Below are 17,495 nucleotides of genomic sequence, written 5' to 3' on the forward strand. Positions count from 1 at the left end.
TCTTAAAAGCATAGCTGTGAATCCCACCTCTGTTAAGAAAATGACTCAAGCCTTACGTAAAAGAGGAATTTTACAAAGGAGCTTTCTATAAAGGTATTTTTCAAAGGTCTCTGCGACCTTGCTGTATTTTAGGCCCAGTATTAATCCATGTTAAAAACACCCTGCATCTGAAGAGGTAGTTTCATGCTTGCTTAAATAGAGCATGGGTCCTACAAGCCCCTTAATTTATTTTAAACCTCTTCTGGGACACAGTTTGTGGCACAACACTGTAATAGGGATTAGCGTTTCTAAAGCTGCCTGTTTAAATAGAAGAAATGTATCCTGGTAGTGAATACGTTTCAACTGTATCAAATAGATACTGTCAATTAATTCCCTTCTTAAATTTCATTACTCCCTAAAGACCGCTATTATGTTGTCTCAAAATGCCTGGAACTTCAATCTGCTTTTAACCTAATGTCTTGTTTTTTAGTGTGGCCCTCTGAGCTACCCCTCTGCCTGAAAGCAGTTCAGCTTTACTTCTGCTTTGACAAACAGGGCAAATCATTGTTTTCCTCTGTGACCCTGTAAAAATGTTCAGCAGCGAGCAGAACACGAGAGGTGAACAGCAGTTCAAGCTGATTAGCTTGCATGTTGGAAAGTGAGCATCTGAAGCGAGCAGTTAAACTTACTGCATTCGGGAAGGACTTTCATTTTGCAGCCAATCAGCAGCTGGCCTAAGAAAGTTTTCCACATCGAAAATTAATCAAGATGAAAATGCAACGAACTGAGCTCCAGCACATGAACCTCCATTAAGGGATTCTGGTGACATCAGAAAGCCTGAAAACAAAAACTCGGGTAAGCACCAGAATGCCTCAGACGCAATTCTAACCCTGGGACCGAAAAGGTGCTTAGTTTACATTTTGACAAAATACATGATCAACAATACACAATGGGCAATAAAATCCCACTGGAAAAAAAGTCTAATGGAGAAAACAGACATTTTTCTCCTACCTTACTTCAGTAAGTACAGAACAAGTATAAATCAAAGTCTTATTTCTTCTGTATTTCTGTTCTCCTGCTGTTTTATAAACTTCTCCTTCTCCTTATTTGCTATGACATTTTGGCAAATGAAAATTATTTACAGCACAGAGAAAGCGACTGGGGGCAGGGGGAGCAGAAATCGCTTGCAGGCCCGGTTCTTGCTACCTCTAAATATACTCAAGAGAATTTTTTTTTTTTCCAAGGGCAAACAAGTGTCTTTTAGTGAGTAAGAGAGTTTGGACTATGCTGTAACCTCTGCAAGCTATAGGTCTGAAGGAAAGATAACTGTTTACTTGTAGGGCTGGATCAGTTCTGCCAAATAAAAACCATACGTCATCAGAGCGGCTGCAATGCCCCAAACGAAGTCTGACCTCTTGACTGACTCAGTATTTTATTTGATATTAACTGATATGCACTACTTTGCAGAGAAAATAAGGAGTGGATGTAGTTTTCCAAACTACACCTATGGGGAGATATACAAGCAATGAACAATTGTAAGGGAAATACCACAATTAGGAAAGACAACAGAAGGAACTAGTAACATTGAACTTCTTGCCAGTTTAAACTAGTTAATAATGCTTGACTAGTTCTATAGCATAAGCAGAAACTAGTCAGTTATTCTATGTCATCTCTCTACAAGATAGGCAGCACTGTATGAACTGTTACTGCCAAGAAGAAATAAGAACCATACATTTTAGTTCATCACGAACACTATTCCTCTGGAGCAAAGAAAGGAAGTACGTCCACTTGCTTCAATGCTGGTACAACACAAATATGCGTGGCACAGCAAACATGAAAAGTTTTTAGTTCACAGCAACTGAAACAGCCAAAGTAATTTGCGTGCTAAAACAGTACACATTCCTTCTCTTGGAGGTATACAGTACACAAACGTGCTAACAAAAGCACAAGGAGAACACAAATGTAGTTTGAAAAGCACTTTGTTGAGCAGAGGCTGAAGAAGGGCTTAAAGTCCAAACAGACACATACACTACAAGAAGTTACCGAGTGTGCATTTTCACTTTTTGATGAATAGCAGTGTATATATGGTAACAAGAAGTTACCTTCAAAGTAAAAAGCAGATAAAGTCATACCCACAGATGGATCCGGAACAGAACTGTAAGTCTGAACAGCTGGAAGCGTTATAAAAGTTCAAATCCCAAGCTGAATCAAAAAAAAATCCCAGATCTGAGCACATTATGGCCTAATTTCAGATTTACATTCAGAGTTAAACTTTTGCACAGGCCAGCAAAATTTAGCACCTCATCTTCTACAGGATTAAAGCCAGTGCCATATTCTGTACACACATGAACTAGTTTTCAAACCTTAGTAGGTTTCTTCCTATTAGGTCACGTTTCTGTCATTTCCCTTCCCAGTCTTTTCTAAAGATCTTCTTTCCTGCAACTGCTTTTGATATTTTATGTTTCTCCTCTCCTTCCTGAATGCACAGGATTGCTTTTTTGATTTAGCCAGTTTATTATAGCACTTTGCATGGTCTCATTTCTATTAGGTCACATTCCTCCTTTTATTTTGAAAAGGTTCAAACGCTTTCATTTAGCCTCAGATCAGGTGCTGACATGAGCATCTTTGAAAACTCTCCCATAAAGAAGTCAAGATTTCTCTGGTTTCCTGAAATAATAATCACCAAGAAGTTAAAAAATAAAATAACACCACACAGAAGAAAAATCTCTAAGCATCCCATTTCCAGGAAGTATTTCTGAATCACACTGAAAATGATGAGTTACTTGAAGTTCAGAAAATATACTCATTATTAAAGGTTAATAGATTATGCTATATAGAGTGTAAAAGACTTAAAGAACGGTGGAAAAAAGTCACCAGACTGAAACAGTCATAAAACAAAACTATTACTAACTTGATAAGGAAAAAGAGTGTTTATGTTTTTGAGATGCATCTATGTATAAGAATGAAAGAAAATCCTAATCCTAATACAGGATCCTAGGACTATCTACCTAACCTTTTTTTTTTTTGGGGGGGGGGGAGGGGGGACAGCAATACGAAACGCTTGAAAGTGTTCTGAAGGAGAAGAAAGGAGGTACTTTCCCCCCATAGCTTTCCTCCCTCTTCCCCCCCACCCCTTTTTCTATTTCCTGACAGTGATGGGTATGAATTTATTTTAAATCTCAACCAGTTTCCAAGGATGCATGGCAGTTAAAGGAACACCTCTATTTCCCCAGCCTATTCTCTGCTGCCTAAACTATCACTGCTTGAGAAAACCTTTAAATCAAAGAGTTAACCAATAACATGTGCTGCTCATTAGCAGTGCCTTGAGCTCACCTGCACTGTTCTGTTTCTTTAAAAGGGCAGCATTCAAAGCCCCATTCACCCTAAGAAGCATTTTATTTGAGTTGTTATTGCTCTAAGCAGGAACCTAGCTGAAGGAAATGTTAATTTTTAAGGCCATCTATGAAGTTTAAAAGCATTCTTTTAAAGAAAAGGCTCAAATAAATAAAACCGTGAGCACGAACAAGTGAAAAAAAAAGTCTGATGGCTTAGAAAATTCAATAATGTAATATAAATACCTTACAGAAATCAAGAACTCTTAATTTTTCTCTGATGTTACCAATCTTCATCTTTAGGGTTGGAAGCTTTATAGAAAACAAGCCTATTTCTGTCCTTCATTGTCAATATATATGATGAGATGTATCTAAAATTGCCTTAAATGTGTATGATCATAGCTGTCAGACTCAGGTCATGTGTTATATATACTACATGCCTTGCTCAAATCAAAGTAAAAAAAAAAAACACAACTGATTACAGCTTAAAGACCACTATCCCCTGAAACACTTGGATCTGTTGCAACCAGAACACTGAAATAAGCACATGCACTGTACACAGAACTTCTTTATGAGACATGAGATCCAATACAAGCTTTTTTTTGTAGTCATGCTGATAGAACCTGTCTCCCAACACTCACCCCTTTAGCACTTGTGCATTTTGCTAAATCCCTAGCTTACAGGTACATGCTTGCAAGTCAGCCTGGCCACGTGAATGCAACCTGAATTGATCCTTCATTCTTGTCCATTTTATTCCGGAAAAAAAATGGTACTGCAAAAAGTCCATATGTTGATGCTATTGCAGTTGGGGTTCATTTTCCTTCAGAAGACTACTTTATATGCTGTTTTGTGGGGTAAATTTGCAATGTCATAAGTCTTGTATGAGCAAAGAATTGCTATGTAATGCTCTTTACTTGCATATCTTGTTGAGGATGTCTTTGGACAAAGCACTTTCTTCCATTGAAGTTTCTTTCTAAACAGAGGACAAAATACTTTCAGCCTCCAAGAGGGCATTGTTAAGATGGGATAAACATTTAAGGTGTTCTCATTCTGTTGTGATGAGAGAAACAGAAAAATGACTACAACCAAAAGCAATTAAGCTATGCTGATCTGTGGCAGAGGAACAGTGTGCATTTACACACATAACCCATCAAACTGCAAAGGGCCTGCATAGTCTCAAAAATAATCTGTAAATTGAGGAAAAATGCTTAAACACCACTGTAAGCAACCTGAGCCCTGTGTAAACACTGAGAAGCTCTCTATTTAAAAGGAACGTATTCCCTTATCAACAATTATAACCCAAACGAAGCCACGAGGCACAAAATCAGAGCAGGAAGGGGACTGCAACACTAAAGGCCTAGTCCATACTTCATGTCAGTAAGAATCCTTCTGACTGCCTATGTGGAAAAGTGTGTTTACAACAGGTCAAAGCAAATCAAATACTGCAATGCACAAAAGCCATCAAAATTCTGACGTAGGGGTAGCTGTACCTTGGTTTTGACTAAGATGCAAGAACAACATGGCACTTAAGTCAGCGGTAACTTTTTATTTAGTCTAAAAATCAAAGGATCCGTTAATGCTTTTCCATTAGCATAGTGTGCAAATTCACTTTATATTATTTCTTTAACTTTTGCTATTTCACATTGTTCTTCAAAACCTACCAGTCAGATATTCCAGTACAGCAGCCATGTACACTGGAGCACCTACACCAATTCTGTACTTCGGGTGGCCTTTCTTAATATAACGCAGCATTCTTCCAACAGGGAATATGACCCCAGCCTTTGCAGAGCGCGAAGTCTTGGTTGACTTCTTCTTCCCACCCCTGCTGGACATTTTGGCTGTATTGGGTCTGGAACAACGCTCTACATATTAAGGAAAAAAAAGATAAAATGTTATCAATAGGGAATACAGTATTTAAATGATTTCAAGCTGTAATCAGAGAAGCAACTTCATATAAATTGGCTTTGGAATTACTTTTCTGAAATTTCTAACGTGTTAAAACTGGCACCATTAGTGGAACGAAGTGTGATAACCACCTAAGATGTAAAATTGAGCTTCAGCATGAAAGCAGAGGATGCTTTCTGCAGGGAGAACTGTCATGAATCTCTGCTCTCCTGGAAAAACCGTTGATTTGGCATTTGAACAACCACGGTAGGACTGTTATACTCATGAATAACTATGATCCCAACTAGGAAACCATATCCACACTAAGGCTCTTGTACATTTAATTTATGTTCCCTAGAAGCACGGATTTTCAAGACTGTGCGGATTTACAGAACACAGACATGGTAAACTACATCTCCTGTACACTAAATGGGTTTTTTAGAAAGACCTGAAATGAACCCCTTGAGCTTTGAACCTACCAGCATCCAGCTACCTCCACACTGAAGTTAATCAGATTCCTAGATGGCATGTTGCTGCGGTACAACCTTCTGTCTGCTATCTTTCCCTAATATAACAGTAGTCTAAACACCCAGCAGCTATCTGACAACTGCATCTCAGTTTATCTCTGTGAAGAAACCTGCTGCTGATACAGCTGTCAAATATTTTTTTCTCTCTTTGATTTCTGCTCAGGCTGTAAAATAGAAGCTGGCAAACCCAAAGAGGTGGAGAGTTTGCAGATTCTCAAAGTGTCTTTGAAGGTTTAGGCAATGCACTGGGGTTTGAAATTAACTCAGTGGGAAGGAGACTGTTCTCCCCCTCCCCCCCTCCCTCCAGCATGTCTGAACTCTAGGAAAACCAGTGGTATACATCAGTGATACATCCCGGCTCTTTCCTGGATGCCCAAATTTTACCTGATATGAATGCAAAGTTGTTGCTGTGTTTATGTACTCAGCAGAAACTCTCCAAGCCTGCTTTCCCATCACAGCAGTTAGTTCTTTGCTTCCCTTTCTATTTTTTTCCTCATGTTTACGCTGAATTCTCTCCTTCTCCATATGAACTTAACTGTATTTGCCAACCATCTGAATCCATGATTGCGTGAACTCAGAATTAGGCAAAACAGGTTCACCAACTCTAATTTTGCAACTACTGATCTGTACTGACATGTCCTGGAGTCTTTTAAACCTCAGTGAGTCACTGAGATACAGACTACGTAAGTATCAAATCAAGACCACTCAGGATAAAAGAAATTTACGACTTAAACATTTATTTTCCTTTCCACCTCCACACTTTACTCATCAAGGACTCTGTAACTGCATAGCACATTAAGTAAAATAAATGCAACAAGTTTATGGCTTGTTAAAGGTAAACAGAACAATCCCACCTTTTTAGCTCAGACAAAAGTCAGGCTACGTTTATGAAAGTGATGTCAAAATCCAGACAGGAAACTGGAAGTAGGAAGCCATCAAAAGCCCTGCTTCCCCTTTCCTTCGCTGCAAACTCAGCTCTGTAACAGCTCACGCTCTGTGAAGAGGACATTTTCTTCCCTAGAGAAACCTCCTAAACTGGAGCCCACAGCTGGTTTACAAACCTTTCAATTTAGCTGCATTTTGTCATCTTGTTAGCTCTGCCATTGTTCCGAGAATGGCTGGGTGGGGCTTTCACTTGGCTACGGGCTTTCTGCCTGCAAATTCTTATGGTCCATACTCCATTTTCATCAGCGCTACAGATGTTTAATCTCACAAATGTTAAGAAGTTCACTGAATTTAAGCAAGAGAGAAAATGGGCATGAGAAACAGCTGTGCTTCTAGCTTCACCTGTAATTCCTTTGTTTTGTAACTGATAGGCGAATGACAAAAATCAGATTTTTTCCAAGGAAAACCTGCAAGCTTTAAATGGTAAATTTATATTAACCATTTGTAATTGAATTTTAGCTGTCACAATAAAGTACATTTTGTAACACATAACACTTCTAAAAACAGGTCATTAATTCCTTGTGAAAATCCATTTGATTTCCACAGCTATAGCAAGGATCCTGATGTGCAGAACAGGTTAGCTTGGGGAAGGAAAAGCTGAAACTGAACGCCCTGTGTTCATTACAGATCTGACCTCCTAACTGGTATGAGTCTGAGAATTGGGATGGGAACAATTGAATAATCTACTCGCACTTCTACTGAGGGGAAAATAAAGGAAGAAACAATTCAATTCAGCAGAGATGTTGAAAAAGGAACATATTTGTTCTGGACTGCCTATTTTCCCAAAAATCAGGATACAGAACTTGCACAGTCCATGTAGAAGGAAGATGGGAAAGGAGTAGAAAAAGGAAGCAAATAATGGAGAAGTTCTGGGGCTTCTTGTCTCCCCTGAGCTGAGCATTTGGATCAGGTCTTTGAGAGTGACACAGATGTGAGCTCTCACAAAGCCTCTCCTCAGACGGCTGTGGTCTTGATCTATGGAATCCAGCTCACTGAGTTTACGGGATGGTCAGACTAGCTGGAAGACAATATGGAAGTCCTTATTTCCTGATGTCATTTTTTTTTTGTTTTTCCCTTGGGAGAATGTCATCCACCCGTGAGCTGCTACAACATTTGGATCAAAGCATGAGTAAAATACGGGGTGATATAGACTTATTGCCAAAGTAGCTTTGAAGGAGCTGCAGTAAATACAGCTCACCCAACCTAAAAATCCAAATGGAAGACATACATGGATGGCCACGCTGTAACTGGCAACAGAAGGAGATGAAAGAGCACTGCCCTTTCATTTTCAGTTCCAAGACAATGATTATTCATAAAGTAAGGGAAGCAGTTCCTTCATATGTAGAAACACAGTTACTGTGAATCACTGTCCCTGGATAAATATCATCTACTCAAAGTGATGCTAAGTTTGTTGTTAACATACTGCCAATTGTCTTTGGTCGTGCTCAACCAGTCTCCCTTATCGGGCTGGAGCAATACACTTTGCTTTTAGTTTCCATCATATTTGGAGATCAGGAAGTGTTCTCCCCTTTAATGTACTATTTTCTACTTAATACCTTCAAGTTTCCTAGCACCTGCAACTATCTAACGCCTATCCATATATAAAAGCGTATTTTTTTTCTTGCATAAAAAGATTATTTTACCTCTTCCGCAAAATCTAGAGGTTCATTTCCCCTTTTATTTTGTACTGCTGGTCACATTTCTCTCAATACTTAGGATGACCCTGGAAATATCCTGACAACCCGATCCTCTCATACTGTATGTTAAAGAGCTATCTACTTGTAAGCGCATTTACAAAGAAAAACTCTGCCCAAACCAGAAAGCTGTGGGCTTGCCTACTGAACAAAGCAAGCACTTTTGAAACTTTTAATATTAAATGTAAAATGTGATAAAGTGAGTTTCAGAGCCTCCTGTCTCAAGGATCCCATCCTTACCAGACGTAATGAATTACTGTCTTTACATACTGGGAGTGAAGGGAGGGAAATTCCAGTTCAGTTCTAAGCACCACGTTTCATTTTGCCAACCACTTGATTTGGAAGGGGAAAAGAGAGCGTGGAATGGAAGAGCTTTTTTGGGGCTTAATCATGGATTTGGGATCATTACAGAACTTGCTTGTCCTGCCTTTGAGCAGAGCGTTGGGTGGCCCAGTGAGCTCTCAGAGACTTTTCTCCAGTTCTGGTTTTCTATGGCAAAAGAGAAGGGAAAGAAAAGAGATTTCACTTGCAACAGCCACAAAGAAATTTATTGAAGTTAAACGTAAAGAGCAGGGCAACAGATCAAAAACCAAAGAAAACTATGTGCCTTACATGTTTTCGAATGGTTTATCTTTGTAGCACCAGAAACTCTGGATCACAGCCAACATTAATGAACCAGAGCTGCTTGCTGAGTCACTGCTAGCCAGCAGATGAGGGAGGCAGTGCTTGCCAAAGGGAACTTTATCACATGTACCATAGCTCAGACAAGATTTGGGCAGGTGGAAAGAAAAAAAAAAAATCACAGTCACTGGACCAGTCTTTTCCTTTCTTACTCTTCTCTTGCCTTTGCAATGTAATTACTGAGAAATTTTGTCAAATGCTTAGCGTCTTCAAAGGCTTGACAATAAAATGATATAGTTTCAAGGCGACAGTTCACAGAATTATCACTGTGATAATCATGGGATATCACTGAGGGGTCAACTTCGATAAGCTCACCTTTGACTCTGACTAAAATTTAATGCTGTGTTCTCCAGTGGCTCTGCTGTGCTTGGACACAGATTGCCCCAGCTGCAGAATGCAGCACCTGACTCACAGCCTTCTGAAAGCCTCTTAAAGACTGTAGCAAGATTCATGCCACTTTCTAATGTTTCAAAATTTACAGAAACAGGAATGTGAGGGTATTATATTAGCTCACAGCAAAGATCCAAACAACAAGGCTCTGCTGACAAGTCTTTGCAAGCCAGAAATAAATATCCTAAGAAACAAAATAAAATTCGGGTTTAGCAAAGAAATTGGCATAATTAATATTTTTCTGCTTGAAGCTGGCTGTTGGCCATAGCTTTCTGTACGAAGGCTGATACTCCACTATAACACACTTTTAAATGCCATCTACATTAAATGTCCACAGGCATGCGTTTTTCTGAAAGTTTAACATCAGATAGTTCTGGAGGCACAGACTGCACGTCCCAGCCAAGTGATGCCTGATTTCTGATAGCTCAGATACCACTACTTCATTAACTCAGTCACTCTGACCCTTTCATCCACCAGCAGCAATAAAAGACCACTCACTATTAATAGTTTTCAGGTACTGCTTTTTAATGACTTCAAAAATTACTGTGAGTTCCACTGCTGTCAGACAGGGATTGTTCTCATCGTGGGCTTACCTTGGTGTATTAACTGCACTCAGCAACCAGATGATTATATTTAGAGCTACAGGATCACATCTGTAAGTATAGGGGAATGCAGGAGACCATTACTACAACAGGACAAATACTAGGATTTAGTAATTATTTTTCTCCTCTTTCCCATACAAAGACTAAGCTGAAAAGTCCACTTTTGTATCGCAAGGGCTTAACTGCAATGCTATTTTCTTTCCATTATTTCAAAAGATTAACAAGTAAGTGCTGCCACTCCATCTTAAATCTATTTATGTACTATAATAGATGCTCACTGAACTCGTTCTGAAAAGGTACACTTGAATTTGCTTTGACAACTAATTTGCTGTGTTCTTGGCTAATCAGAAGCTAGTCTGACATATTTATAAAATGCACTGCTTACAGAGTCGGTAAAAAAAATGGTCTCTAATAATGCTTGCCTAGCACAACAGTGTCTCAGGCTGTGACCGTGGTTTCTAGGTACTACAGTCATAAAAGAAGAGCTAATAACTCAGTAACTGTTTGGTCTGACGTGATTTCAAATTTCAGCTTAAGTGCTTTATCAAAGAAGCAATTCTTTGTGGTCTGGAAGAGAGGAGTGAAACTGGTTGCACAACAGCTGTTCCAGCACTACAGTAATTTCTTATCTGCAAAGGTAGCAGTATACATTTATTTTCACATGAAAACCTGAAAGAATATTCCTCATCTACCAGTGCCCTATGGATGTACTCTTTTTTTTTTTGCTGAAGGTTAGTAAGACTCAAACTCCCATCATGAGAATGTAGAGCAGGACTAAAAGAGAAATAACATTTTCACCAAATCTGCGTGCAAAACAGAATACTATTGCACAATTTTATTCAACTGGCAGAAGTCCCTTCCTTCCACAATGGGTCTGAAACCTTGAAACAAATATCCTCTTAATGTGCAAATGCCCACTCTGAACAGTGCTGGGAGTGTGACATGAGTTTTAGCTGGGCATCCTGCCACCAATAGTCAGGAAAATGTAAATACAATTGTATTCGCTGACTGCTGTTGGGAGTGCTAGCAGGAAAACAAGTCCAGTTGTGTGTTGTAGCTATTTGTATAGTAGGTAGGAAGTGTCAAATTTGGTACAGGACCTTAAATCACTGGACTGTTTATGAATTCAGTGTTCAGGAAAAACTGTTTCAAAGAACATTTTGAAAACTTGTTTGCCACTTGACATTTTGGACACCAGTGAAAACACAGTAAAGAATTCACATGGATGCTTCCAAGGGAAAATCCAAAAATTTAATGAAGATGTTGTACTGCTGAGGGGAGGGAGTGCAAGAACTCAGCCCACAGATGAGGCCGTGAGTGATGTGCTTCTAGCATCACCGTTTTTGGAGCAAGGGCCACAAGCTGAATCCTGTCCATCTGTTCTTCAGGGTGGGTCTGGGTAAGGCACTACAACCTCTCTGTGCACAGAGAGGCTCTTGTTTATATCCCTCCCTGACAAGTGAGCAAGCACTGCACCTAGAACACTTCTTTTCCAAATCCACCTCTCAGAAGCACCGCGCTGACAAAGCCTAATGCTCACTGACCTGCCCCTGGATCAATACTCTTCCTCCCAAGGGAGGCTCTCTCTGGAGGCTCTTTTTTCCTCTTGTGGCATCAGTTAACGCTTCCTGCTCTGTTATCCCTTCTTTGCAAGTTTGCAGTAGCAGGTTTTTCTTTCTGCTAATGCTGATCTATAAAATAAGCAATGCTTAAGTACTCTTCCTATATCACCATCATTAGGCCAAATTATAGCCTTAACTATGAATTCTTAGATCAGTTACGGCTTAATTTGCACTATCAACATTTAGTTTTACTGGCAAACAGTACTCTCTGCCTCATACATAACAAAACAAAGTTACTCTTTAGAAACCCAAGGGGCCTAAAACATTTCAGTGTGCAAGGTTACAATATATAATACAGCAAAGTAACCTGCAACCACTACCTGGAAAACACAACCGCCACCACAATGTAGCAACGCAGCAAAATAACCTGGGAAAAAAAAGCAACGTAACTCCTTTCTTTCAGACCACTTTTAGAAATACACTCAGGAGTTGGCTAGGGACTGCTTGATACAAAATATATCATGTTCAATTGCTAAAATGTGTTTGTCGAAGCAACTGTAATTGTCTCGTTCATGCCTGAACCTTTCAACTCAGTGATGTGCCCAAGAACCCAGGTTCGGTTTCCAGTAGCTGCTCACTTGCTGCTTAGCTCATTTACTTCGACCGACTCTCAGGAACGGGGGAGGCAGCGGATCTGCAAAGTTCCCCACAGACCTGTTGCTAAGTGACAGCCTCACATAGTCCTGGGGAAAAAACGGTCCTCCACTTCCACGGTCGAGAGAGAAATAACAAGCCTCATCCAAACCCCATCGCAACAGCCGTTTTCTTTCCATCAGCACAAACGAAGCAACCTGGCTTACACCACTGGGCTTCCAAACACGCTGGCTCCAAACGCCCGCTCCAGATGCGAGCGCCCCGGCCTTCTGCAACTTACTTTGAGAGATTAGATGGAAACCAAAGGATTACAGGAGATGCGAGTTACGGAAGCAGTCGTTCCCCTCGCCGCCTGCTACGTGCGCGAACACGTCGGTCCCCTGCCTAGGTCTGGGTGCTCTGTAAGATGCCCCGTGCCCTAAGCCCCCGCACCCACCTTTCCTCGCAGCCCCTACCAGGGACAGCCCGTGCGGCTGCCGGGCTCCCGCAGGCAGACATATTGCAGCCTACACGGGAGGTGACAGCTCAGAAATCACAAGGGGCCCCATTTCCAGCCGAACGCTGATTTTCTCCCCTCCTGGATGCCTGTGACGGGTCTACGAAAGCCATTCGGCTCGGTTTTTTTTTTTGTTTTTTTTTTTACCGAAGCCGTTCGCGTTGGGCAGGTAACTTTTACGCCGCGGGTTCTCCACCCGAGGCGGAGCAGGCTGAGGACACCTCCTGCTGCTCGTCGCCTGCAGCTGGCGGCGGGCGCTGCGGGTCCCCGGCACCGGGCTAGGGCCGGGCCGGGCCGGGAGGGCTGAGGCGAGGCCGGGTCCCGGCGGGCCCGGCGCCCCCCGGTGCAGCCCCCACCCCGCAGCCCGCCCGCCGACCCCCCAAACCTCGCTGCCACCACCACGCCGGCTCCCCCGGCCTGAGCAGACACAGGCCTCCACAACCCAGGCGAGACAAACAAAAAAAAAACCACACCCAAATTCACCCCAAAACCCAACACCCCCCCCCCCCACCTCCCCCTTAGCGAGGGGGCTGCCCCCGGGACCCCTCCCCAGCGCCACCGCCTCCAGCGGCCCCTCAGCGGCGCCGGCAGCGGCCCCGGCCCGCCGGTAAGGGCGGGCGCGGCTCCCCCGTCCCCACACGCGGCCACAGCCCCACGGCGGCGACTTACGGCGCGGTCCCGGCCGCAAGATGTCTGCCGGCGGCCGCCCCGCTCCCGCTGCCTGCGCTGCGCCCGCGGGGCCAACGGGAACGGCTGGGCGGGCTCCCACAGTGCCCCGCGCCGCGTCCCTCCCCTCCCCTCAGCCCCTTCCCTCAGCCCCTCCCCGCCTCCTCCGCCCCTCACGGGGACGCCCCCGGTCCCCTCAGTTCCCCCCCGGTCCCCTCACGGTCCCTTCACGGTCTCCTCACCGTCCACGGTCCCCTCGGCGCCGCCACCTCCGTCCCCTCCGCCGCCCACCCTTGTCTGAGCGGTGCCCGCCGGGCTGTGGAGGCGGCTCTCCCCGGTTCCCCTCAGTTCGCCTCAGTTCCCCTCAGTTCGCCTCAGTTCCCCTCAGTTCTCCTCAGTTCTCCTCAATTCTCCTCAGTTCCCCTCCGTTCCCTGACGCCCGGCCCCTGTGTGGACATAAGGCCTCGGCCATTGTGTACAAAATTTGCCCGCTCCTAAAGGAGGGAAGGCAGGGGAGGAGACGGGTGGGGAGGACAGAGCGCGGGCTCGGTGCCGCATCCTTCCCCGAGCGAAGTTCCTTGTTCGGGGAGAGAGGAGGCACTGAGTCGTTGCGAGAAATGCTTTCTTCTACTGTACAAAAGTGGCTGGCTGCCATTTTGCGAAGGCCCCAGATGGAGCTTTTGGAGGAATTCCTGCTGTGGTGGCACAGATGTCCTTGAGCGCACCTTGCCGCATCGGGAGAGCCAGCTCCCTGCCGCCCGCGGCCCCTGCCCGCACCGGCTGAGGGTCACGGGGCAGGGACTGGTGTCCCCTCAGCACGTTCCCTGCTCCTGCTGTCCCCCAGCTGCTCCCAGGCCCTTCTGCTGCTCCCTCTCGTCAGTGCCCAGTGCAAGACACAGCCTGTGGCCTCTTCCCTCTGTCCCTTGGTGTTGCTGGAGCTGTGACAGGTGACAGTGGCAGTGGCACAGCATCGTTGCCATTAACCCTTAGGGGCGAGGGGTGAGAAGGGCAGAGGAACAGCAGGTAGAGGCAAGGAGTTTCTCTTCACCACCCCATGCTCCAGCTCTCCTTGTTTTGCTCAGCATCAGCACGTATTCACAGAAGCTTTGTCATATGATAAAGAAAGCAGAAAGGAAGGGAGTGGTATAAAGGAAGAACGAAAACTAGAGAACTGGGGGAGGATTATATAAAAGAAATGAGGGTTAATATCGCCCCTGGCCTGAGACACATCACCCAAAAAAGTTTCTGAAATAGATGGAGAGAAGGCACAGTACAGGCAGGGCTGTGTGCAGTGAATGTGGCCCCCAATAGCAATACCATGCAATTCCGCTAACCAAGCTCAGTAATTATAATTTTGCTGTTCTCATCCATAAAAATGGCCAGGATCGGTCTGGTTTTTAGTGCGGCTAAACTCCTGCTCTCCCAAGACATCCCTCATTTCATTGCAGTGCAGCGCACAGTCAAATGCAACCACAGTCTGGCTGTGCTCCCTGAGCACTAATTGCAAACCCAACGCTATTCACACACGCAGTTTTGCCTAACAAAGACTCCCCGCTAAGTAAAGCACCGCATAGTCCCTGACTGCCCTTAACCTAAGGATATGGATACAGTACTTATTAGGCCATCTGCCATGGCTCATCTTACACAGCTGAGGACATGCTCTGCTTTCCAGGTTCCCATCCACACACGCCGTCTCCCTCCCACCTCCTCCTCCGCGTTCACACCGCAGTAAGCACCGCTCCTCTTCTCTTCCCTTGCCCACACAGGAGCCCTTCCATGGGCTGTTGCAGTGCGTGGAGCAGAACCGCTCCTCCAGTGCTCGGCTCTCCCCACCCCGTTTTGCTGTCACCCACACGAATGTTATTTAAAAACAAACAAACCAACCCAAACATCTCTGTTGACGTGAAAAGCTGGGAAGGTCTATATGAATTTAAAGAACCTGCAGTATTGTTTGTCTAATGGGACTGATACCCAGCGACCAGGTGAAGACAGTTATCTGCAAACCAGCATAGGTTGCTGTCTATACCCTTCTACTGTCATCGTTCATGTTCTCTGTTTTTAAGAGGAATCTCGATCTTGTGCCTTTGAAGAAAGCTTTCCAAACACAACTGGAGAGAATTTCTGAAGTTCGCCTGAGCTCTGCCTGAGTTTGCAGAGAGCCTGAACAATTTGTCCATGGAATAGGATGCTGGCGCAGAGACTGATGTTGATCATTGTAATGTTAACACTGACTGCCTCACCTCCCACTAAAGCACGGATTTATCATCCTGAATGTCTGCTGGGTCTGCAAAGAGGGCTCATTTTGGCTGGCTTTGAAAGGACAGAGTGGCACAAATGATTGTATAAAAGGGAGCATTGCTTACAAAACTCTGTAAAACTACACTCCATAAACTACCTCACTAAAACAAACTTTGGCTTAGGTTTTATTCCCTTTGCCAGATTAGTGATGTATTTATTTAGATATAGGATGATAAAAAGCACCTTTCCGAGAGCTCTGCTGCTTTTATGATTAATACAAACAGTTTGTGTTCTTACATTTTTGTGTTGTTTTTTTTTTTTTTCATTTTGACATCCTGACTCTATAATCAATTTGAGCAACCTCAAGGGACTATTTGCAGAAGATAGTTTTAAGTGATTGAGAATCTAAACACCTAACTTGTTTATGCAGCGTATGTGGCAGAGAAGGAAATACTGCTTGGGAGGGGAAGGAGCAACGCAGGGAGGGTTGCAGCTGATGTAATCCCCTTAAACTTAGGTAAGCATTTTCACTTTGGGATAGCTATCTTAATTCTGAATGTGTCACCTCATTTGTCAGTGGTGCTTTTGTGTGTTTATTATATTGGATATTTAGAATACATGGCCTAGGTTACTTCAGTTTGCTGAAATATCTTCTCTGGATTTAGTGTGCAAAGCCAGCAGATCCCTGCTGGTTTCCTTCCACCTTCACGTGGTCAAGAGAAAGTTCAAATTCCTCAGGAGTGACCTACTTCTCTGGAGGGACTATCTGAACCTCCTTCAGCTGCTTAGTCTGCTCTCTTCCTTTCTGCAGACTATACCACTAATCTGTGCTTCGGTTAACTCCTTAAAATCAGGTCACAATCACCTATATATACCCATAATTTGTGTAATGCTATTGACACCCTTGCGTTCTGCGTCAGACGGGCACAGTGACCTCCTACCAAATCCAGTCAATGCTCATCACGCTTTAATGCAACGCACAGAGCCAGCATCCGTCCCCACTGAGCGCAGAGAGCATTAACTGTGATTTCCAGAGGGCTGACACTGGCCTCGATACAGGTTGTTATAACCCACCATGGTCGTTACTGTTATGAGAAATTCTGCACTACGGAAGTCAGATGTGTGGAGCAGATCTTTTCTTTCCCTTCGCTCTGGTTTCCTGCCACGATAAAGATATGCAGATTCCCCGTTATTCAAAATTAACCCATCAAGATCAGGAGCTTATGCAAGAGAGATTGACCACAAATGCCTGGAACTGTTGCTGGAACCATAGCATGAGTTTTGATACCTGTTTTGTGCAGGGTCAGAACCAGTGATCATAATGATCCCTTTTTACCTTCATTATATAGACAGAGAACTGCAGTTTGGTTTCCAGCATCCTTCAAAAACCAACAGCTGACTTTGTCAAAGCGAGCTGCTGTTTTACACCCAGCCATCCTCTACCATAGGTGAAAGGAATGGATCCCATTTTCAGATAGCCACTCCTTGCTTTGACATTCAGGTCCCAACAATTGTGAGTGTACTCCTCCTCTGCTGAATGTAGAAAACAATTATTTTTTCCTGCCTCAATGTTCTCAAGGCACTGTCAACTCTATATTATTGCCAGACATGTTATTCTGTAGCAGAAGCGCCAACTGGTGCTAATATGTTATGGTTAGATTAATACTTTCAGAGCAGAAGTGGGTGTCTGGGATTCATTTTCCAGGCTGGTAAACAGAGAGGAGTTAGTACAGATAATTGATGTCTTTTGTTCAAAAACCATTTTTTTTTTTTGGTGGCAGGCAACCTTTTGTGTTTTTCCAAAAATGAAATTTGTAACAACCAAATTTTTGAATGTCTATGCTG

At 43.5% G+C, this 17,495-nt stretch overlaps 1 protein-coding gene across 11 annotated transcripts in view; it reads right to left on the minus strand.

Annotated features, from left to right (window-relative positions):
- The window catches only part of MACROH2A1 (macroH2A.1 histone), a 46,178-nt gene extending 32,617 nt beyond the window's left edge, over positions 1 to 13,561 (minus strand). For 4 of the 11 annotated variants that reach the window (XM_083798193.1, XM_083798199.1, XM_083798201.1 and 1 more), the window contains exons 1-2: positions 13,416 to 13,561; positions 4,973 to 5,173 (exon numbers count right to left, since the gene is read on the minus strand). In XM_083798193.1, coding sequence (XP_083654319.1) covers positions 4,973 to 5,144 — 172 coding nt within the window. In that variant the 5' untranslated portion in view covers positions 5,145 to 5,173; positions 13,416 to 13,561. Of the gene's footprint in view, positions 1 to 4,972; positions 5,174 to 6,783; positions 6,953 to 8,601; positions 8,758 to 8,788; positions 8,851 to 10,025; positions 10,086 to 13,415 lie in introns of those variants that run through there. The other 7 variants (XM_083798192.1, XM_083798198.1, XM_083798195.1 and 4 more) reach the window with 6 other exon arrangements.
- Between the last annotated feature and the right edge of the window lie 3,934 nt (positions 13,562 to 17,495).

The sequence above is a fragment of the Anser anser genome (genome assembly GCF_964211835.1).
Source record: "Anser anser genome assembly, chromosome: 14".
Taxonomy (NCBI): domain Eukaryota; kingdom Metazoa; phylum Chordata; class Aves; order Anseriformes; family Anatidae; genus Anser; species Anser anser.